This window comes from Centruroides sculpturatus, unplaced genomic scaffold (genome assembly GCF_000671375.1).
Source record: "Centruroides sculpturatus isolate CEXI.00-Female unplaced genomic scaffold, Cexi_2.0 scaffold38, whole genome shotgun sequence".
Classification (NCBI taxonomy): Eukaryota; Metazoa; Arthropoda; class Arachnida; order Scorpiones; family Buthidae; genus Centruroides; species Centruroides sculpturatus.
In genome coordinates, this window is record NW_019384306.1 from 248665 (window position 1) to 274045 (window position 25381).

Here is a 25381-nt window from a genome sequence, read left to right on the forward strand (position 1 = left end):
GCTGTTTGAAAGGTTTTCTTCTATAAAATTAACCGATTCTAGACTAATTCGACTCAACATTTCCAAAACACGTATAATTTTTTGGGAGTAATCCGTATAAACTATGCTATAAACAAAAAATTATAGGATTACTTACCGAGTGTGTACCGTTCGACTACGCCCGTTGTTCAAAGCTTGTCTTCGTCGCGGAACAGCACACGAAACGGCGGCCGCGATATCTGATAAATAATTTATCGCAGAAAGATAACTTGACCTTTGGAGACATCATTAATATAAATAATTTTTATGGCCGTTGAATAAGAAGTGTTTCTTTCACAAGAAATGTATAAAATTAGTGCTGTATTAGACTTACGGTACCTAATTTACATACTGTGCAGACGATAATAAACTCAACTTACTAGCCTAAAATCTCCGTAGCGTGTTGCCAGGCGGCAGAAAGCATATATATAATTATAATAAAGTTACAATAAATTAAGTTAATATATAATTATATATACAGTACCTAATTTATATATAATTAATATATAATTATATGTACAGTACCTAATTTATATATAATTTATATATAATACTAAACAGACGATAGCAAACTCAATTTAGCCGCTCCGTAGCGTGGCGCAGGGTCGGAGGTAAGTAGTTCGGCTGCTCATCCACTATTGGTCCAGACTCTATCAATCTTCTCGCGAAACGACGTTATAGGAGGTACGTTATACGAAAGTTGCTACAATTTTTTCGCTACGTTATAGGAACGTACGTTATAGGGGGGTCGACTGTATTTGCAGTCTATTTAAAGTATTTAGAAGTGATTACTTATGATAATTAATTCCTTTGGGAAATGATTTTATTACATCCAGACATAAATCACTAAATATAATCTAAATCAAAATATATGCTATAGTGATTTAAATAACCTAAGTCTTAATGGCATCAATTCTGCTTAAGTATCAGTGAATGTTAAAATTAAAGTTTACTACAATTACAGCAAAGATTGCTACAATTTTATCAAATCATACTCTTCAAAATCATGTTTCAGAATTGTTCAAGTACCTTTCATTACAGTTTATAATAATTTCTTTATTCATTTATTGATTTGTTGTATTGATTTCATTTTCAGTTACTAGTGAAAACATACTTTGTTTTTTAAATTGCATGTTATTGCAAATTTGAGTATAAGTAATGATTTAGAATTTATTGGAATAATCAAGATGATTACCATTGCTAACTTGAAATTGTATTTTGGCATATGGTTTTAATAGACAAGAACTCTCATATTATAATCTTATCCAATATCTTAATTTTATTAATTGAATAATTTAAAGATAAACTGTTATCCAATATTATTAAAAACTCAAATGACAAATAAATTAAAACAGTGTTTAGTAATTCCATTTACAAAGAGTAAAAATAGATGATTAATTATTTTTGTTACAACTGTAGTATTAATAAGAACTAAAAATAAAAGTGTAGTATGAATCTTTTTTTTTTTGAATTAAAAATAGAAAACAGACTAGTGATGAAATCATAGTTTCTACTATCTCAGATCAGTCATGAAATGTATACAATATTTGTTTTCTTTCTTCATGAAATGATGGAAACTGAACATATGGTGATTCAAGGTTAATCTGCACATTTTGGTGTGACTTCTGTTGGTTGTTTTATCATGATGTAAAGTTAGTTATATAAGCACCACCTTTTTTGCCTGTCTACTGAGAATGAGTGCTGTTCTTTGGTACATGTGTGTGATCAGGTGATGTGATTTTGGAGGATATTTGTCATAAAATTTCATGAAAGAGAATGTAATTCAGCTTACATTCAGCACAGATTGCAGACTGTTCTCAACAGTAGCTCTTAGCATATCACTTTCTTCCTGCCATAAGCCATTGTGATTTTGCGTAACCCCATAAACAGTTTTGTTTTAAAACCAATTAAAAATATTTTCAATGATGTCTTCATATCTTATTTCGACAATATTAACAATACTTAACAATATTGCAGACAGAGCCATTTCCTGTTGGTGGTGAGTTTTTGAATTTTTTTTCACGGCAAATAAAATCCCATGATGTCCTGTACACTATTACCAAGTTTGATAACATTCTGTCTAGTAGTTTTCATTTTATGGCCATTTCAAAGTGGAACTTTAATTATAAACACCCTGTATATTCCACAAATGCACATACTATACATAAATCTAGCTAACAAATTCTAGTACAATTTGCCCATTTTAAACATAAGACATACAATTTTTTAAAATATATGTTTCATGTTAAAAATAAAAATAATGCAAAAATTTTAAAAATCTCTAACATTTATGGCAAAAGAAGAAAGTATTGTATATGCAAGATTTGCTGTCCTCAACATCGGATAAGGAACTGATAAAAGAATCAACATAAACATATTAACTCAATGACCATATATTATTTTTTCAGCTTAATGACCAATGGAAAATGATTAATGCCTTTTGCTCATGCAGGGCTGGACTTCTTGGTAGATGCAAGCATGCAGCTTGTCTTACTTTTATATTAGTAAAGAAGAAAAAAATAGAACAAAGAACAAATTTACCACAAGCTTGGAATAAACCAGCAACTTTCAAAAAGGAAGAATATAAACAAGCAATAAAGTTTAACCAGATTTTTTGGAACAAGAAAAAATATACCGATAGAAAACTCTACAGGTATTATGTGCTCAATGAAGAGTGCATTGCCCCGAGATGGTGTTTTCCAGATGGCATTATCAGAGACAGTGACAGACGTTATTGTTTATTGGAAATAAAATATTTATCAAAACTTTGGAATGCTTTTATAAGACAAATAAAAGTAAAGCTTTCATACAGCATTAATCTATGCCTTTTTTCTAACTGGGGTTTTTTTTTTTTCATTCTGAAAAAAAATACCCTATGGTATTACTGTAAGAAGTATTATATCCTACAACACTACAAATATCTCATTTCTTTATTTCAGAGGAAAAATTTACCAAATTTGTCGTGTTAACTCAGTTGTAATTGTTGTTTGTAACTACAAGGTTTACTATTTTACCCCAAAGTCTCCATCAGTAGTGTAAAACATATAGACAGGGAGCCTATAATAAAAAGATTAATTCAGGAAGCCAAATCTTTAATTGAATAATAATAAACATTTTTATCCTGATCCAACATCAGCTTACAATTCATATAGAACAAGTATATTTATTATTTAAAATGTTAGTACTGTGTATATCGATTGATCATTTTTAAGTAATGTCAGATTTGATTGCATATGATTCAGTTTTTAAGTAATGTTCAATTTGATGAATAATTGTAAACCATTTAAACTTAGGTTAACTTTAAAGAATGATAGTTATGTTAATTTTATATGAATTGTTCTGAAGTTGTCCTGAATCAGGATATAAATGTTTATTATTCAATTAAAGATTTGGCTTCCTGAAATAAGCATTTCTGTATTGATAATAATCAGTAATATTTAATATTGTTTTTAAGAAGCTTTTTATCTAATTTATTATCTCCTAGTTTTTATGGACATTTATTTGCAAGTTGTTGAAGCATTGTCCTTTTTGTAACTCAATAATTAAGAGATTTCTTTCAATATTATTTGATATGAATTACTTCTTCCATTCTCAACTTTGGTGCTGTTTGTTCCAAAAGCTTTTGTTCGATTAATTGGAAGTGATGCATGTATCAATTACTTCAGACTCTTGTGTTAACAATTACATATTAGAATTCAGTTCATTTCATTTTCAGATCTAAATTCTTTTCTTACACATAAACTGAGAGTAGACTGAAGAGGTTTATTTAAAAGAAACAGAAAATATTTTTATATTTAATGTAACTTTTTACACTAAATCATTACACTTTAACTAAATCTTTAACAATAAAAACCAGTCCTGTTTTGTAACACAGAATATTCTTATTTATTACATATTTTTGGCTTTAAATTCCTTGCCAACTACTAGAAACAAAATGAAAAATTATATACATATATTGTGGGTGTTGTTTTTTAATATTCGATAATTTAATATAAAAATAATAACTATTATATATATCATGTTAATTAAACAGTTAAATATAATAATTTATATAATATAACATATTTAGTAATACAAGTTACTGTAATAAATAAATTATTGATTCAAGAAAACATTCATAATCAGTATTTTTTAATGTTTCTAACATTAAAAATCTCAATGAATTAATAATAGTGTAATATTTAAAATACTGATGTGCAATTAGTGTTTGTTGTTAAGTTATGGAAACGCAGCACTTGGGCAATCTGCCTAGGGGGATGCTTTCCTGGAGGTCTTTTTAAGGGTAACTGGCTCTTATTCAAGCATTACAGATGTGGAGGAAACTCAGAAAACTCTACGTGGCCAGCCTGCGCAAATCCACAACTGAACTAGTGTTCAGGGAACGGAACTGTTTGGCCACTGGTGGGCCTGATACCGTTTAAGAATACTTAACAGATGCCTAAAAATTTTAAATTTTTTATTTTTCATAAACATTTGTATACATTTATAATTTAGTTAAAATTTGAAAAAGAATGAAACAAAAATTTAGATTGCACTATACATCAGAGAAGATATTTAAGAAATTTTGACTTTTGGTGATAAATTAATATATTTTTTTTAAAAACAACAAAACTAACAAAAAATCACAAAAACATGCAAGAAGTTTTAACAGTAGTAAGTTTTGTCATTATCAAGCATATATTTCGAATGTTGAATGGTTTTTGAAGTCAAAACAATTGAGTTTTGAACAGAATTTTAATTCAAATTCAGAATTTAAATGCCATTCAAATTCAACCATTTTGACTTGAAAAACCATTTAATGTTTGAACTTTGAAAATGACAGAATTGGCTACTGTCAAAACTTGCATGTTTTTCTGATTTTTGTAAGTTTTGTTGTTTTTTAAAAAATATATTAACACCAAAAGTCAGAATTTCCTTTAAGAAAGAATATAATGCATACTATTTTGTTAAAAAATTTAATAATTTTTTGATATTGATTTATATTATTATGTTCCTGAACAGTTTAATTTTATTTTTACTTTTCCTGCTTGTTATACATTACAGAGGGAAAGTATAGTGAACAGTCAGGAAATGACCCCAAAATTTTTACATTTTTGGACTTGGCACCTTGAAACATTAAGAAATGCAAAAGAATTTGGGTTTTTTTTTCCTGTATGTATAGATGTTAGTGTGTGTGTGCGTGCTGCACAGTTTTGTTCACATTTATTGAAACTTAGTGCTTAAATGTCAGAGGGGAGATAAAGGGAGAGTAGTGTCGGACTTAATGATGGTTTTACTTGTTATTAGCATTTATCAGTTTTTTGTATAAAACCATCCCAAAATTAAGTTTTTTGCCATTATATAATAATTAATTAAAAATATAAAGTTTTTTAAAATAAAATATTATAACAGATTACACCACATATGCAGTTTTAAATGTTACTGGATTTTTAAATATATTAATCATCATTTTTGTTATATTATTGTCTACTTAGGATTTATTATACTGGTGTTTTCATTTCTGCAAAAAGAGGACGTCTTATTCAGAAAAAACAATCTGTATTTATCACCATCTCTTCTGTTTTTTGGTTAAAATTGATTTGTCAAAATCTTTATATTATGGAGTTATATTAAAATTTATCATAATATAGATCAGTCACGAGCAACCCATCAGGTTTTGCTGCTGCTGAGGGCTTTGGCCGCATAATTTTATTTTTATGTTTTCTGCCTTGTGTCATTGCGCAAACTTGATTAACCTGATATTCAAGATGAACAACATTCAAACTAAACTTAACAAGTGAAGATGAGATTAAACTTTATATTACTAGTTTGCATATTATTATAGTATATTATGTTAGTAATTAGTGTACTGGCAGTTATGGAGTATGTTGATACTCGGTATGGCTTAAAGCTTTCAGCTAACAAGGCAACTGTTGGAATGTCTTTTAATAAATATTAATAAAATTTAGTTAATAATTACATTAAAAGTATACAAACTCTATATTAGATTTATAATATTCACTAAAAGTGTTAGTACAACATTTAATTGCTATTAACTCTAATTAACACTTTTAGTGAATATTACAAATCTGATATAGAGTTTGTATACTTTTAACGTAATTATTAACTAAATTTTTTTATTAAAAAAAACTCTTAACAGTTTCCTTGTAAGTTAGAAAAAGTGCATCCAAACCATCAGAAGCCTATGAAGTGCACTTGTGGTTTGCAGCCAGAAAAGGTTGTTGCTCATCACTGATATAAAATTGCAAGATTTATTTTATTGTAAAGTAATTAACTGGAGGAAAGGTGAAAGTGAAAAAATATATATATATATTTCTGCTTTAGGAAATGCAGACAAAATGAATTTTTGAGAATGTGACAAAATGATGATGATATCTTTTTAAAATCTTATTTTTTCTATATAGATTTACTGTTATATTTCAAATTAAATATATTTTATGTATATAATTCAATAATTAATAATGTATACAAATTTAATTCAGTAATTCAACATACATTTTATATAATATATATACTAGCAGATGAGCCTGGCGTTGCTCGGGCAAAAAATAACAACAGCAAAGATTAAGATTATTAGATTATTTTGTACTTCTAACCCTTTTACTATATTATAATACAGTATTTGATTTATGTTTACAAAGATTATCTTACATAAGAGTTTATCACACTGAGTGCCCAATCTAACACATTTTAAAAATTCTTTATTTCTCTACTGTACACATTTCAAAAAATTTTTTAAATGTGTTAGGTTGGTCATTTGGTGTGATAAACTCTTACATAAGATAACCTTTGTAGTTATATAGCCAATCTTACCTGTTTTCATCGGGTGCAAGAATTCACTCCCTTCTTCTGAGGCTAATTAGAAAATTTTTAGATGGGTCTAAAAAAATGTTCAATTTCCCGCAAAAATGAAAAAAAAACCGCGTCTAAAATAGTACAGTAGAAACCGAGTTCTTCAGGATAATCCTTAACCCTCTCCCTCTTTCCCACAGGGAGGAATTTAAAAAAATCCCTTAGTGTACAGTACATTCTCGTGATGTACCCTAACTGTGTACCAAATTTCAACTTTCAACTCCTAAGCGTTTGGGCTCTGCACTTATTATTATTATTTATTATTATTATTATTATCATCATCAATCCATCTCTATTATATTATAAGATTATATATATATAACATGAAATTGTTTGCTTCAGAATNCTACGTTATAGGAACGTACGTTATAGGGGGGTCGACTGTATTTGCAGTCTATTTAAAGTATTTAGAAGTGATTACTTATGATAATTAATTCCTTTGGGAAATGATTTTATTACATCCAGACATAAATCACTAAATATAATCTAAATCAAAATATATGCTATAGTGATTTAAATAACCTAAGTCTTAATGGCATCAATTCTGCTTAAGTATCAGTGAATGTTAAAATTAAAGTTTACTACAATTACAGCAAAGATTGCTACAATTTTATCAAATCATACTCTTCAAAATCATGTTTCAGAATTGTTCAAGTACCTTTCATTACAGTTTATAATAATTTCTTTATTCATTTATTGATTTGTTGTATTGATTTCATTTTCAGTTACTAGTGAAAACATACTTTGTTTTTTAAATTGCATGTTATTGCAAATTTGAGTATAAGTAATGATTTAGAATTTATTGGAATAATCAAGATGATTACCATTGCTAACTTGAAATTGTATTTTGGCATATGGTTTTAATAGACAAGAACTCTCATATTATAATCTTATCCAATATCTTAATTTTATTAATTGAATAATTTAAAGATAAACTGTTATCCAATATTATTAAAAACTCAAATGACAAATAAATTAAAACAGTGTTTAGTAATTCCATTTACAAAGAGTAAAAATAGATGATTAATTATTTTTGTTACAACTGTAGTATTAATAAGAACTAAAAATAAAAGTGTAGTATGAATCTTTTTTTTTTTGAATTAAAAATAGAAAACAGACTAGTGATGAAATCATAGTTTCTACTATCTCAGATCAGTCATGAAATGTATACAATATTTGTTTTCTTTCTTCATGAAATGATGGAAACTGAACATATGGTGATTCAAGGTTAATCTGCACATTTTGGTGTGACTTCTGTTGGTTGTTTTATCATGATGTAAAGTTAGTTATATAAGCACCACCTTTTTTGCCTGTCTACTGAGAATGAGTGCTGTTCTTTGGTACATGTGTGTGATCAGGTGATGTGATTTTGGAGGATATTTGTCATAAAATTTCATGAAAGAGAATGTAATTCAGCTTACATTCAGCACAGATTGCAGACTGTTCTCAACAGTAGCTCTTAGCATATCACTTTCTTCCTGCCATAAGCCATTGTGATTTTGCGTAACCCCATAAACAGTTTTGTTTTAAAACCAATTAAAAATATTTTCAATGATGTCTTCATATCTTATTTCGACAATATTAACAATACTTAACAATATTGCAGACAGAGCCATTTCCTGTTGGTGGTGAGTTTTTGAATTTTTTTTCACGGCAAATAAAATCCCATGATGTCCTGTACACTATTACCAAGTTTGATAACATTCTGTCTAGTAGTTTTCATTTTATGGCCATTTCAAAGTGGAACTTTAATTATAAACACCCTGTATATTCCACAAATGCACATACTATACATAAATCTAGCTAACAAATTCTAGTACAATTTGCCCATTTTAAACATAAGACATACAATTTTTTAAAATATATGTTTCATGTTAAAAATAAAAATAATGCAAAAATTTTAAAAATCTCTAACATTTATGGCAAAAGAAGAAAGTATTGTATATGCAAGATTTGCTGTCCTCAACATCGGATAAGGAACTGATAAAAGAATCAACATAAACATATTAACTCAATGACCATATATTATTTTTTCAGCTTAATGACCAATGGAAAATGATTAATGCCTTTTGCTCATGCAGGGCTGGACTTCTTGGTAGATGCAAGCATGCAGCTTGTCTTACTTTTATATTAGTAAAGAAGAAAAAAATAGAACAAAGAACAAATTTACCACAAGCTTGGAATAAACCAGCAACTTTCAAAAAGGAAGAATATAAACAAGCAATAAAGTTTAACCAGATTTTTTGGAACAAGAAAAAATATACCGATAGAAAACTCTACAGGTATTATGTGCTCAATGAAGAGTGCATTGCCCCGAGATGGTGTTTTCCAGATGGCATTATCAGAGACAGTGACAGACGTTATTGTTTATTGGAAATAAAATATTTATCAAAACTTTGGAATGCTTTTATAAGACAAATAAAAGTAAAGCTTTCATACAGCATTAATCTATGCCTTTTTTCTAACTGGGGTTTTTTTTTTTTCATTCTGAAAAAAAATACCCTATGGTATTACTGTAAGAAGTATTATATCCTACAACACTACAAATATCTCATTTCTTTATTTCAGAGGAAAAATTTACCAAATTTGTCGTGTTAACTCAGTTGTAATTGTTGTTTGTAACTACAAGGTTTACTATTTTACCCCAAAGTCTCCATCAGTAGTGTAAAACATATAGACAGGGAGCCTATAATAAAAAGATTAATTCAGGAAGCCAAATCTTTAATTGAATAATAATAAACATTTTTATCCTGATCCAACATCAGCTTACAATTCATATAGAACAAGTATATTTATTATTTAAAATGTTAGTACTGTGTATATCGATTGATCATTTTTAAGTAATGTCAGATTTGATTGCATATGATTCAGTTTTTAAGTAATGTTCAATTTGATGAATAATTGTAAACCATTTAAACTTAGGTTAACTTTAAAGAATGATAGTTATGTTAATTTTATATGAATTGTTCTGAAGTTGTCCTGAATCAGGATATAAATGTTTATTATTCAATTAAAGATTTGGCTTCCTGAAATAAGCATTTCTGTATTGATAATAATCAGTAATATTTAATATTGTTTTTAAGAAGCTTTTTATCTAATTTATTATCTCCTAGTTTTTATGGACATTTATTTGCAAGTTGTTGAAGCATTGTCCTTTTTGTAACTCAATAATTAAGAGATTTCTTTCAATATTATTTGATATGAATTACTTCTTCCATTCTCAACTTTGGTGCTGTTTGTTCCAAAAGCTTTTGTTCGATTAATTGGAAGTGATGCATGTATCAATTACTTCAGACTCTTGTGTTAACAATTACATATTAGAATTCAGTTCATTTCATTTTCAGATCTAAATTCTTTTCTTACACATAAACTGAGAGTAGACTGAAGAGGTTTATTTAAAAGAAACAGAAAATATTTTTATATTTAATGTAACTTTTTACACTAAATCATTACACTTTAACTAAATCTTTAACAATAAAAACCAGTCCTGTTTTGTAACACAGAATATTCTTATTTATTACATATTTTTGGCTTTAAATTCCTTGCCAACTACTAGAAACAAAATGAAAAATTATATACATATATTGTGGGTGTTGTTTTTTAATATTCGATAATTTAATATAAAAATAATAACTATTATATATATCATGTTAATTAAACAGTTAAATATAATAATTTATATAATATAACATATTTAGTAATACAAGTTACTGTAATAAATAAATTATTGATTCAAGAAAACATTCATAATCAGTATTTTTTAATGTTTCTAACATTAAAAATCTCAATGAATTAATAATAGTGTAATATTTAAAATACTGATGTGCAATTAGTGTTTGTTGTTAAGTTATGGAAACGCAGCACTTGGGCAATCTGCCTAGGGGGATGCTTTCCTGGAGGTCTTTTTAAGGGTAACTGGCTCTTATTCAAGCATTACAGATGTGGAGGAAACTCAGAAAACTCTACGTGGCCAGCCTGCGCAAATCCACAACTGAACTAGTGTTCAGGGAACGGAACTGTTTGGCCACTGGTGGGCCTGATACCGTTTAAGAATACTTAACAGATGCCTAAAAATTTTAAATTTTTTATTTTTCATAAACATTTGTATACATTTATAATTTAGTTAAAATTTGAAAAAGAATGAAACAAAAATTTAGATTGCACTATACATCAGAGAAGATATTTAAGAAATTTTGACTTTTGGTGATAAATTAATATATTTTTTTTAAAAACAACAAAACTAACAAAAAATCACAAAAACATGCAAGAAGTTTTAACAGTAGTAAGTTTTGTCATTATCAAGCATATATTTCGAATGTTGAATGGTTTTTGAAGTCAAAACAATTGAGTTTTGAACAGAATTTCAATTCAAATTCAGAATTTAAATGCCATTCAAATTCAACCATTTTGACTTGAAAAACCATTTAATGTTTGAACTTTGAAAATGACAGAATTGGCTACTGTCAAAACTTGCATGTTTTTCTGATTTTTGTAAGTTTTGTTGTTTTTTAAAAAATATATTAACACCAAAAGTCAGAATTTCCTTTAAGAAAGAATATAATGCATACTATTTTGTTAAAAAATTTAATAATTTTTTGATATTGATTTATATTATTATGTTCCTGAACAGTTTAATTTTATTTTTACTTTTCCTGCTTGTTATACATTACAGAGGGAAAGTATAGTGAACAGTCAGGAAATGACCCCAAAATTTTTACATTTTTGGACTTGGCACCTTGAAACATTAAGAAATGCAAAAGAATTTGGGTTTTTTTTTCCTGTATGTATAGATGTTAGTGTGTGTGTGCGTGCTGCACAGTTTTGTTCACATTTATTGAAACTTAGTGCTTAAATGTCAGAGGGGAGATAAAGGGAGAGTAGTGTCGGACTTAATGATGGTTTTACTTGTTATTAGCATTTATCAGTTTTTTGTATAAAACCATCCCAAAATTAAGTTTTTTGCCATTATATAATAATTAATTAAAAATATAAAGTTTTTTAAAATAAAATATTATAACAGATTACACCACATATGCAGTTTTAAATGTTACTGGATTTTTAAATATATTAATCATCATTTTTGTTATATTATTGTCTACTTAGGATTTATTATACTGGTGTTTTCATTTCTGCAAAAAGAGGACGTCTTATTCAGAAAAAACAATCTGTATTTATCACCATCTCTTCTGTTTTTTGGTTAAAATTGATTTGTCAAAATCTTTATATTATGGAGTTATATTAAAATTTATCATAATATAGATCAGTCACGAGCAACCCATCAGGTTTTGCTGCTGCTGAGGGCTTTGGCCGCATAATTTTATTTTTATGTTTTCTGCCTTGTGTCATTGCGCAAACTTGATTAACCTGATATTCAAGATGAACAACATTCAAACTAAACTTAACAAGTGAAGATGAGATTAAACTTTATATTACTAGTTTGCATATTATTATAGTATATTATGTTAGTAATTAGTGTACTGGCAGTTATGGAGTATGTTGATACTCGGTATGGCTTAAAGCTTTCAGCTAACAAGGCAACTGTTGGAATGTCTTTTAATAAATATTAATAAAATTTAGTTAATAATTACATTAAAAGTATACAAACTCTATATTAGATTTATAATATTCACTAAAAGTGTTAGTACAACATTTAATTGCTATTAACTCTAATTAACACTTTTAGTGAATATTACAAATCTGATATAGAGTTTGTATACTTTTAACGTAATTATTAACTAAATTTTTTTATTAAAAAAAACTCTTAACAGTTTCCTTGTAAGTTAGAAAAAGTGCATCCAAACCATCAGAAGCCTATGAAGTGCACTTGTGGTTTGCAGCCAGAAAAGGTTGTTGCTCATCACTGATATAAAATTGCAAGATTTATTTTATTGTAAAGTAATTAACTGGAGGAAAGGTGAAAGTGAAAAAATATATATATATATTTCTGCTTTAGGAAATGCAGACAAAATGAATTTTTGAGAATGTGACAAAATGATGATGATATCTTTTTAAAATCTTATTTTTTCTATATAGATTTACTGTTATATTTCAAATTAAATATATTTTATGTATATAATTCAATAATTAATAATGTATACAAATTTAATTCAGTAATTCAACATACATTTTATATAATATATATACTAGCAGATGAGCCTGGCGTTGCTCGGGCAAAAAATAACAACAGCAAAGATTAAGATTATTAGATTATTTTGTACTTCTAACCCTTTTACTATATTATAATACAGTATTTGATTTATGTTTACAAAGATTATCTTACATAAGAGTTTATCACACTGAGTGCCCAATCTAACACATTTTAAAAATTCTTTATTTCTCTACTGTACACATTTCAAAAAATTTTTTAAATGTGTTAGGTTGGTCATTTGGTGTGATAAACTCTTACATAAGATAACCTTTGTAGTTATATAGCCAATCTTACCTGTTTTCATCGGGTGCAAGAATTCACTCCCTTCTTCTGAGGCTAATTAGAAAATTTTTAGATGGGTCTAAAAAAATGTTCAATTTCCCGCAAAAATGAAAAAAAAACCGCGTCTAAAATAGTACAGTAGAAACCGAGTTCTTCAGGATAATCCTTAACCCTCTCCCTCTTTCCCACAGGGAGGAATTTAAAAAAATCCCTTAGTGTACAGTACATTCTCGTGATGTACCCTAACTGTGTACCAAATTTCAACTTTCAACTCCTAAGCGTTTGGGCTCTGCACTTATTATTATTATTTATTATTATTATTATTATCATCATCAATCCATCTCTATTATATTATAAGATTATATATATATAACATGAAATTGTTTGCTTCAGAATGAATATTTAAGTGAAAACACTGTACAAATTTTTTGTAATTAACTTAAAATTATTTTTGAAAAAAATGTATAGTAGTTAAAATACAAAACATTTTTAAATTCTTGAATCAGTATCTTTACACTATTATTTGACACACACTAAAACAAAAATTGCTAAAAGTTGACATATTATTGGGCTATCAAATGACATATTTAATCATCAACGTTAGTTAATGAAGAAAATTGGTATTTAATCTTATCTCCAGTTACAATCATTTTTGGCATTGGAAGTAAGTTTTATTATTTGCAAATAAGTAATAATTCTAATATTAAATTCATTTTGTTTAAAAACAGTCATTACAGCAATTAATTTCCATGAGTTTTGAGATAGTTTTGTAGTATCATCTGAATAATACACACATTTGTAGAATATTTTTTTCCTGNATGCTGACATGTGTGTTAAAAACAGTTTAAACAGTGGAAAGTAAAAATACTACTAATATATTTTAGGCTAAATATATGCTTAAGTCCAGAAATCAAGACCTGGTCCCATACTGTACATTATATATATATAACATGAAATTGTTTGCTTCAGAATGAATATTTAAGTGAAAACACTGTACAAATTTTTTGTAATTAACTTAAAATTATTTTTGAAAAAAATGTATAGTAGTTAAAATACAAAACATTTTTAAATTCTTGAATCAGTATCTTTACACTATTATTTGACACACACTAAAACAAAAATTGCTAAAAGTTGACATATTATTGGGCTATCAAATGACATATTTAATCATCAACGTTAGTTAATGAAGAAAATTGGTATTTAATCTTATCTCCAGTTACAATCATTTTTGGCATTGGAAGTAAGTTTTATTATTTGCAAATAAGTAATAATTCTAATATTAAATTCATTTTGTTTAAAAACAGTCATTACAGCAATTAATTTCCATGAGTTTTGAGATAGTTTTGTAGTATCATCTGAATAATACACACATTTGTAGAATATTTTTTTCCCTGAGAAATTATCTTTGATATGTTAACCATTAGTGCACTTTCAAGCTTTAGTGCCTTTAATGTATGTATTTATGTATGTTGAATTAATGAATTAATTAAATTTGAAAATAAGTATTTATTTTAATAAAATTGTATTGGTACGTTTTATTTTAATATGAGATTTAATTTTAATTAGAAATGATGATAAAATTAATTTGTTATATATATATCTCAAAATGAGCTTTATTAATATATAAAAATTTTTTTCTAGTGCAAGTGCTAGTTCTTCTGATGTAGAAGTTAATGAAGATTTTGAAAAATCTTACAATGAGAATGTAGCTTTAGGTGGGAGTACCAGTAACCGTAAAAGAAAAAAGAAACATCACAGACATAAGCACAAACATAAGCATTCTTCACACAAAGAAAAGAAGAGCAGTGGTCATCGTAAACATAAGCATAAACGCCATCATCCTGATATGGATAAAGACATCATTATTTTAAAAGAAGAGAAAAAAGTTTGCAATGCTGAAGATAAACTACTTGTAAATAGTATGGACTTGGAAGAATTGGAAAAACAAAAAGCTTTAATACAAGCAAAGCTTGCTAAGGTAGACAAAGAACATAGATCATTAGTGCCTGATGATTATGGAAGCTCCTCTGATGAGGTTTTAGTGAAAGAGCTAACTACAAATGGAGAAACTAAAAAGCCTTCACTTAGTGATTCTAATTCTGCACCAATTGTTAAATGTGAATCTTCTCCATTAGTGGATGTTAAAAACATTATTCCTGCAGAAAGTAAGTTGTCGGAGTGCAACAATATAAAAGAAGAAAAGCGGAAAGATTATTCTCCTAAACTTGAAAGAAATAAAAAGGAATCAAAAGAAATACCACGTGAAGAGAAGAAAGTGAATCCAGATCGACGTAGCCATAAATCTCCTGAAACACGCAGTAGAAAATCTCCTTCATCACTCAGGTATAAATTTGTTTTTTTTCTTTGTGAAATTATAAAGTGTTTTTTTTTTATATTATTACTGAAATAATAATAATTATTATTAACCACTACCCACCACCAAACCCATTCAAAGAATTCACAAAAACTAATTCTAAAATGTTTCATGAAGCATTTTTCCATTCTTCAGCAGAATCACATGATACCAAATCAATGACCAAAGTCACAAATTTCCAAAGTTCCATTCTTTTGAACACTTTTAAATCTTAAATAGTTTTTTCTATTTTTCGCATTAAGGCCAAGACTCCACTAGTGTAAAAATGAGTGTAAAAAACCTTTGCCGTAAATACTTTTAATCATGTAAACTGTTTGCATTTGTGCTTGGATTGTGGTGGAGGTCTGGCTCCACTACCGAAGTTTTTACTTTGACAGTGTTATTGAAGTTACAGTTGTATATGTGATATATCAATATAAAGGCAATGATTATATTCTGTGATTTTTCTGTACTATAATTACAAATGTAGTAAAAATAACATCATTACTTTCATATATTAACTTTATCGTATTATTAAGATACTATACTACACTTATAGGCTTAGCTCTTATATTATATACTCATTTAAATTGAAGGATTTTCTTATGGCTGTCCATATTGCTTGTTTTAGGCATCCATTCTTAAAAGGGGATGCCTCTTGTCATATATATGTGGATACTTTCAGATGCTTTCAATAAATCTTTCCAGATCTATTCTAGGTCTTTTCTAAGTAGCCATGAGGGAGAATGTACATGAAAGCTTGTTTCTTGCCAATTTTCGCATGATTTAAATTCTACTGACTGCTGATTGGTTGATGGTACCATTTTACAGATGTATTTACATTGAAAGTTGAACATTGCTTGACTTGTTTTATGCTCATTTTATGACCTGCTCTGGCATAAAATATTATGGTCACGTGATTAAAAGTATTTATGGTGAGGGTTTTTATGCTAGTGGAGTCTTGGCCATACATACAATTAAAATTCTCCAATCAACCACAGAAACATTTGCAAAAATTAAAATTAAAGATCAGTTAACATTCACACATTCCAAATAATATTTTTCTTTGAATTCTTCATAGTACAGTAAAACTCCCAGTTCTCCAACTAATCATATTTCACTGTATCTATATCAAATTATATTCCTGTTTTAAAAGATATTTATATGTTTTGTGTTGTTTAAGATCTGTTCTAATTATTAAAGTTATATTTAGAAAATTTTTATTTTATAATTTTATGTATTTTTATCAACTTCAATTTAATCTGAAAAATATGCTTTATGTATTTATTAAGGTATATGCGAGGTGCGTCCAGAAAGTAAGTACCATTTAGCTATTTAAAATAGTAGGCAATTGAGACAAAAATTATTTAATTACCATTAAGTTATACATAGCTTAATCTACTTTTCAACATAATTGCCATGTAAATTTGGGCACTTATTATAACTTGTCACTAAATTAAAGGTAACCTGTTCATAGCATTCCACCACCTGTGACTGATCATTTCTGGAGGTTGCAGTGATTGTTGTTTGCTTTCTGGTGTCACTTGGCATATCCACATTTCATCACCCGTGACAGTTATTTTCAAAAATTATTTTCTTTCCCATTGTATTGCTGCAAAAGTTCTAAAGCTGATCCCATGCAGTTCGTTTTGTGAATGTCCATTATTGTTTCGGCACCCATCTCAAACACAACTTTTTGAAGTGAAAGTGTTTAGTCACAATTTCATGCAGCAAAGATATTAAAATGTCAGGAAGTTTTAGAGACAAATCAGAAATTGTGAATTATCTATCGGAACAAATTTTCTCTTTGACATTGTGCAACAAATCTTCATTGACCAGGGTGGGCGGTCACTATGATCCTTGTTTGTCATGAATGTTGTTCCTCCTTTGTTAAACATTTAACCAATTTTCTCACCATGCCTTTACTTATCACAATTAGTTTGTAAATTTCACAAATTTGCTGGTAAACTTTATGTGGTTGATCGTTTCTGAAATTCAAAAACCTAATTACCATTTGTATTTCGTAGCTAGTGGGCCACTCAACTGTTTTGAACATTATAACATATGCTTAGTGATCCTCAACATGAACAAGAAAAACAAATATGACTCACTTACTTCATTCTTGAGTGGAAGAAGTAATTATGCATACATGACCTTGACATTGCCAAAATGCATGGGAAATACATGCAAACAGTACTTACCTTTCTGGGTACACCTCATATATATTTTTGGGATGCAAATACTTTAGTTTTTTATTACTAAAATTATTGATTTTGTATGCTTTCTCTGGATATGGATGTCTTTTAACTTCATTTATCAGGAGATAGGTTAATTTCTGTCAAAAGTTATACAATAATTATTTATAGTAGCATAATAATATACATTTTAAGTATGTTTCCTGTTTAGTTATTTAAGCACAAAAATTTTAGTCATTAGACATGTTTGTTACTGTGAAAGATGGAAATGTGTTAATGTTGACATGCAGCTGATATGTTGGTAAAAATCCAAAAGATTTCTGGTATTATTAGTATTTGAACATTCCCTGGTCTTTGTAAACATACATCAATGACCTGTGATGAATGTCAGAAATGATTGGTTCTGGTGAATCATAGAAATGGCAGATTGGACTTTATGCATAGAATGCATGCTATTAGCATACTATGTATAAGGTTCTTTGTTGCAAGTTTGACATTTATATATGAGTTTAAATTGGTTACTTATCATTGTTTTTTTCTTTCTTAGTTTTTGTAGGATGGGTTGCCAGTTAGGGCTATTTCTGAAGTTTACTTGTGATTTTAATTGTTTTTTGTCTATGAACCCCAGCTTTTTGATAAACATTATGGGCTTCTTTCTGTCTATGTATCAAACTTAAATTTACTTTGATTTTGAATTGGCACTCAGTTTGCTACAAAAAGTAGTATAGTAGAGCGTCGTTTATCCGAAAGCCAATCAACCAAAATGTCGGTTAACTGAAAGTGTTCCAGTCGGACTGTGTCGTGCTGAATCAAACGTTTTTGATACTTCCAAAATATAAGTTTTTTTGTTTTTATATTTTTCAATATATTTATTTTGTTTGTACAAAATAAAGAAATAATTTTAACTATACAATAGCCACGATTATTATTTTAAAAAATTTATGTTAGGCTTAACATTGACAAAACTTCAACGCAAAGTGACATGCAACAGAGAAAAGTTTCAACATGGGATAGGTTAATATATTTTTTTGTACATAAACAGTTATCCGAACAACTCCTGTGACCAATTGATTCAGATAAATCACACTCTACTGTAATTTGTTGAAAAGTATGCCAGATTTGTACTGCAAAACCTGATGTTATTCTCATAGGGGGAATTAAAATGTATCCTGCAAGAAAGCATCACGTTTGCATCAATTTTATGATCAGTTTGTCAAAATTTACTGTAGTAGTTGGGTTTTAGTTTGGATTGATTACTATACTATGAGTATAATAATCAATTTATTAACATAGTTGCTTTGGCAATAAAGTTGGTTTATTATACTTCTATGTATATAGAAGTATAATAAGTATGCAGTTGTATGTATCTAACTATTTGGCTGTGTACACATTAGGCGTTTTGAAACGCGTGCTTTGGTAACGCATGTTTTAAAGAACCAATCCGCATGGATATACACACTCAAACGTGCATTGATAGATTTTGGTTAGAACATGCATTTTGTGAATGTCAGCCGCGTGCTTTGAGATTTGTGTGCTGCCATGTTGTTGTACATTCGATCGTGTGCTTTCGGGTAGAGTGGATGCATGTTGGCCAAAATGGAGAACGATCATTTCGATATTGTTCTATCAGTGGCGGCCTTAGGGGGTGGCGAGCATGGCAATCGCCCGGGGCCTCGCGCAACAACCAAGTAGAAAAAAGTTGATACATAAAACTTTTTATTTTATCCTTGGCTATTAGTTATAACAATAAAATAAATTTAATTTATAGTACAGTATATATTAATATTAATAAGTGCCTACTATTTCAATTCACATACTTTGCACAAAGGACAAGGGCCTCGCAAAGATCTGCCGCCCAGAGCCTCGCAATGGATAAGGCCGCCGCTGCCAAGTGCTTTATGCTGGCGGTGGCAGTAATGGAGCGTCTGTTTCCTGCTATATCATTGNATAATATACGACATCTAAAGTATGCAGAGGCATGGCACATTTATAAATACAGAGAAAAGGGGCTTAATATAAATTTTCGAGAGTCAAGTAGAATAGCAACGGCATGGAGAGCGGCGGCATTATAAAGAGCTAATGGGCATGCGCGATCGAATATCTGAAGATTATAGAACGTGCGTGGTTCGAATTACCGTTGAGAAAGTTCAAATTTTAAAATATTTTACATCAATCCTGAAGAAGGTCTATAAATTAGACCGAAAACGTTAGAGAACTGACAAAAGTAGACTGCATTTTAAAGGTATAGTGAAATGTAGCAATCCTGAAGAAGGTCTATAAATTAGACCGAAAACGTTAGAGAACTGACAAAAGTAGACTGCATTTTAAAGGTATAGTGAAATGTAGTAAAGGACAAAATGCCTATTTTATAAAATAAATAAAGTTAGAGGACAGAGCAGCGAAATAAAGGACTGTCCTCTTAAATAAAGGACGTATGGTCACCGTAACTATGACTGACTATGCATTTTGGGTAATTTATATTTAAATTTTGTTTTGGAAAATGAAATTTGGAATCAGAGCTAACTCAATAGGTGAAGCAGAAGCAACTGTATCAAGTGGTAAAATGAACAGTTAAAAATGTTTAAAAGAAAAAAAAGACAAAACAGTGAAATTCTATAAATGAACTTTAAACTTGTTTATAAACAATTCATACAAGAATGGTTGTATTAGAAGTACTCTATTGGGCAGCAATTCTAGAAGTAGGGTGGCAAAAATCTGTTTCACCTCAGGTGCACGTTACCGTTGAGTTGTTGCTGTTTGGAATTATTTAGTTTCTAATAATAAAAAAATAAATGTTGAAGTTTAACACTTTTCTTGATATATGCCACAAGCTAAAATTATGTTAAACCTGTTTTAATATTCTGAGTGCCAGTGCTTTATAAGACTGAGTGAGAAGGATTCATTCAAAAAATGTGCTTTCAAAAGCTTGTTAGTAACAAATTGGTTTAAAATATTGTACTTCAATCTATTATCAAGATTTAAATCATCAAATATTAGCATTTATTTTCCTGAAATGTAGGTACTGTATATAAAAAAAAAGTAAAAGTAGGAAATGTGCAGTCTCCTGTCTTTAATGTACAGTATACCAAGTATGTCATTGTTACAGAAACCTGGACACTATGGATACATTTACTTAGTAACAATAGATTGAGAGAATTCTGTTCTGAATTCTGGAATTTGTATTTATCACCATTAATATCAGTTATTGGGCTACAATTTGAAAAAATTGTAGAGCTATAAATTTCCTCTGTTGTCAGTCTGTCTGTCTTTCCTTAATCTCAAACAGTGTTAATTAGATGAAAGTCGAGACCAGATAGGGAAAACTTAGGAGCAGGAGGCCCCAATTAACTATACACAAACTTCTGGTCTCGACTGGAAGTCACATAAATTCAATTCAAAAATATTTCCGAATGAAGTTACATAGATACTACTACTTTTACAACTACTATTTACTACTGTTATTGGGAAAAGTGTGATGTACAGGGGCAAGACACTACAAATTTTAGATGGAGAACATATATTTTAAATTGAATAAATTAAGAATATGATTAAAAACTTATGTTTTAACTTGATTTTAAAAGAAATTCTGCAGTTAAAATTATTGTTTTTGAATGACAAATATGTAATTACAGTTTATGAAAAGAAATTTTCGTCAAAGCAGTTTAAAAAAAACAGAAGAAATTTTTACAAATTAATCAAACACGATTTTAGTGATTATTATTATTCTTATTTTATTTTTTATTTTTCTTCTTTGATAGATTCGATTATTGCAAATAGTAATGGAAAATTAAATTAGTCAATGATTATATTTTGTTAATAGATTTTGATTTTTAATGATAAATAATATAAAATAATAGTAGAATTTAAATTTTATAAAGTCATGTTTTATGCTCTTGATAAATAACAATGCTGATTTTATTTGTTCAGTGCTTTTTATAAATTGACAATGAATTTATTTAAAGATCTTACATATATATAAAATAAAGCGTTTTTTTTTTCTNAAAACATACTGAACAAATTCAAATATTTAACTTATTCATTATTTCTATAATCAATGTACTATTGAAGATAATTCATATTAATACAGTAATTGCAAAATTATGACATAATTCATAAATGTTAATTTAACTCAATTCCTTCAGAATAAAACACAAATAAATTTCTTCATGAATTTTGCAAAGAAGCATAGAAACATGTTATGGCTTTCATGACATTTAAGAAAGCATTTGATACAGTTTTTCAGCTTCAGTTAGAAAGTTAAAATGTAAAGGTGCCAAAGAAAAATTTTATTCAACAATTTTTATAATTATTATTAGAATATAAAACTAATTTCATGGGGGGAAAAATTCCTTTCCTTTCATGACAAAGGAATTCTTCGAGATGATTCCCTCTCACCTTAGTTATTTGACTATCAACTCTTTCAAATCCTACTCGCGGAATTCAGGATGAAAATAGAGCTTTTCATATCGTTATTTACTGATGATCTTGTTCCAGCACCTGTCAAAATTTCATTATAAAGAAAAGTCAGAAATTTTAATTCTTATGTAAAAATATTACATGTTATTAATTAATTGTACTAAGACAGAAAACAATATTTCAATATCAAACTAACAATAAAATTTCAGAAAAAAAGTAAAATGTAGTATAAAATTGATGTGAAAACCAGCATTAATTATTCTTAAAACAATAAAGTTTACAATTGCTATTTGTTAAACTTTTGCACTCCAGTTTTGACACACATCCGAGAAACACTGTCCTCTTTTTTGGTGAGAATAAAACCTAATACAGACATTTATATATCGTGGCTTATATTTTCTGTAGCATTTTATTAATAATAATAATATAGTGTACTAAAATATTAATGTATATTTGCAATTAATTTCTCAGATGGTAACTGAAACCGATTATTGGGAATGGTAATTTTGGATCATTTTATTACAAAGTTAAATAACAAAGTCAAAGCATTAAATGGTAATTTATTATATTTATGTTTGTCATTGAGAATCACAAATATGTTTATTTACAACTAAAATTAACTAATAAATCATCAATGTATTACTTACAATCAATTAAGTCCCTAAATTGACTTGAGTTGAAATTTGTCATGTTATTTTTCTTTTAAATTGTTCCAAGCAAAGGGAACTGTACTTGGCTATGTACTTTACCATGAAACAAATTGATTTTGGATCTTTCCAATTTATTTAAAATAATTTAATAGTTTTATTTGTTGGCTGAAGTTTAATTGTGTAAACGCATGGCTTATACATCAAAAACGTTAAATCTAAGTAATACATCAAACAAGAAAAATTACTGGCAATCAAAATTTAATAATATGTTATAGTTCTTTGTAAAATCACATGTTTCGTTTGAAAATAAAATGCGTAATTGAAAATATGGATACATTTTACTAACTTTCAATATCCGAATCCAGATTTAAAGATCAGAACTCTAAATTAATCTGTATACTATCCATAATATTTGAAAATTATACACATTCTTACATTATTCATACATGAGAGTTTGCAAGAACAAATATGAAAAAAGGTTAATTATTCAATTAAGATTACATAAATATTTATCAGAAATGTTAATTTTTCAGTTAATAATTATTACTGGTGTAATTCCAATGACTTTTCTATATTACATTTTAATAAAAGGCCATAAAGAAGTATTTGTTAAACATAAAATATTCAAAATTTCAGTAATAGTCCAATAAAGTTACGCTCAAGATTTCAGGCAAAATTTAAATAATCTTTCGAAATGTGAATTGGGATTTCCAATCGGAGTCGTTATTGATCCCTAAGAGGTTGTTATTTGTAACTTAATTTATTAATAATAATATTTATTATTAATTTAAAGCAATTACAAGTTAGGTAATAAATATGTTTTATTTATAAATATAACCTCTGCAATGGGGTACTACCCTTATTGCTAATAAAAAAGTGATTTAAAAATATGACGGATAACAATTGGAGAAAAGTGCTGGAAATTTATCAAATGGGGTTATGTAAGGGATTTTTTTAAAAAAATGCTTATGTAAAAAAAAACCTGAGTATTCATTGCTATACTGCTTGAAAAATGGTTCATAAGACAGAATATATTGCGAGTTTATTGCATACAATTTAATCCACTCCTCGCTTAATGACTTACTTACCTGTTTAACAAACTCTTGTTCCGTAATATGTAAGAAGATGCAAATTAAAACAAGGTTATCGAGTCGGAGCTTTCTTAGACCTTTTCTTTGTTTAGAATAAATGAAAATTATTAAGCTCATTTAGCGACCAATTTGCTCGATGACTTAGTCATAGGAATGTAACTCTGTCATTAAGAGAGAAGTGGCTGTATTCTTAATTCGTTAAATAATTATAAATTTAAACTAAAAAAATATTTTAAAAAATAATAATATAAGGCTTTTGGGGAAAAGTTTAATGGTAAATAGTGTTTATAAACAACATTCTTAAGTAATACTGTTGAAATAAATTTTACTTGTAAAACTTGGTTTCATAAATTAACCAGGTTTAAAAGTAATTGAAAGGAATTAATGCAAAATTAAGAAGTTGCATTAATTCTATTTTATATAGTATAAAATAAACAATATAAAGAATTTAATGTGAATAGCAATCAACATAATATATACATTTAAAAATCATTTCTTAAAATAGAATCTGAGTAAAAACAGGATAATATTTAAATCTAAAGGTAAGGAGTTTTAGTGGTGATTTCTCAATTTTATAAAAATAAATTTAATGTTTTATTCATTTACAATAATAATAATGTTTTTATTCTATAGTTCTGACTTTAAGGATGGGGAAAAAGTATAACGATAACATTATTTATATGTAATTAAAAACTTGTTTTATAATGTTTAAGGTATATAACGAAGGTTAAATAAAATTTGATAAAAATATATGTTGTTCAGGATAAAGAAATAACCATTAAAAAATAAAACAGCTGTTTGTAACATTGTATTGATATATTATATCATATGTCATTGATTTATTTTAATTATGGTTATGTTATGAGTAGAAATAGTTAGTTGCAGGTTTTTTGATTTTGACGGAATTCTTTGTAGATTTGCAATTTATATATGCGGATGGAAATACTTTATGTATTTATAGAATTATTTTTATACAAAAATCTGCTTCACAGACTTAAATAAGATATATATTAAGCTTTGATGCTCATTATTTTTCTAAATTTATTACTACAACTAAGAATTTCAGATAAATTTTACTTTGATATTATTATTTTGTAAATTTCTTTGCTTATCTTTTTGTATTACCTTTCTTTTCTTTTATGGCAACATACAGATTGTTATTCTGTTGTGTGGTGTTTGAATTGAATTAATATACAGGGTGTTCAAAAAGTTACTATGCAGTGAAAAATTTTAATAAAAGTGAAGCTTTACATAAGATATTGCAGTTTCTCCTACATTAAATGTTGGAATTGTCCTCTAGAGCAGTGTTTTTCAATCTTTTCCTCATTGTGGATGTAAAATTCTTGATAATTTTATGTGGACCGGTAGTTGTGTGA

At 27.9% G+C, this 25381-nt stretch overlaps 1 protein-coding gene across 2 annotated transcripts in view; it reads left to right on the plus strand.

Moving 5' to 3' along the window:
- Nucleotides 1-25381, plus strand: part of LOC111619190 (serine/threonine-protein kinase PRP4 homolog) — a 62711-nt gene that overhangs the window by 9459 nt on the left and 27871 nt on the right. The window contains exons 2-3 of one of the 2 annotated variants that reach the window (XM_023360881.1): nucleotides 14942-15643; nucleotides 16946-16969. In XM_023360881.1, coding sequence (XP_023216649.1) covers nucleotides 14942-15643; nucleotides 16946-16969 — 726 coding nt within the window. The remainder of the gene's footprint in view (nucleotides 1-14941; nucleotides 15644-16945; nucleotides 16970-25381) is intronic. The other variant, XM_023360887.1, reaches the window with a different exon arrangement.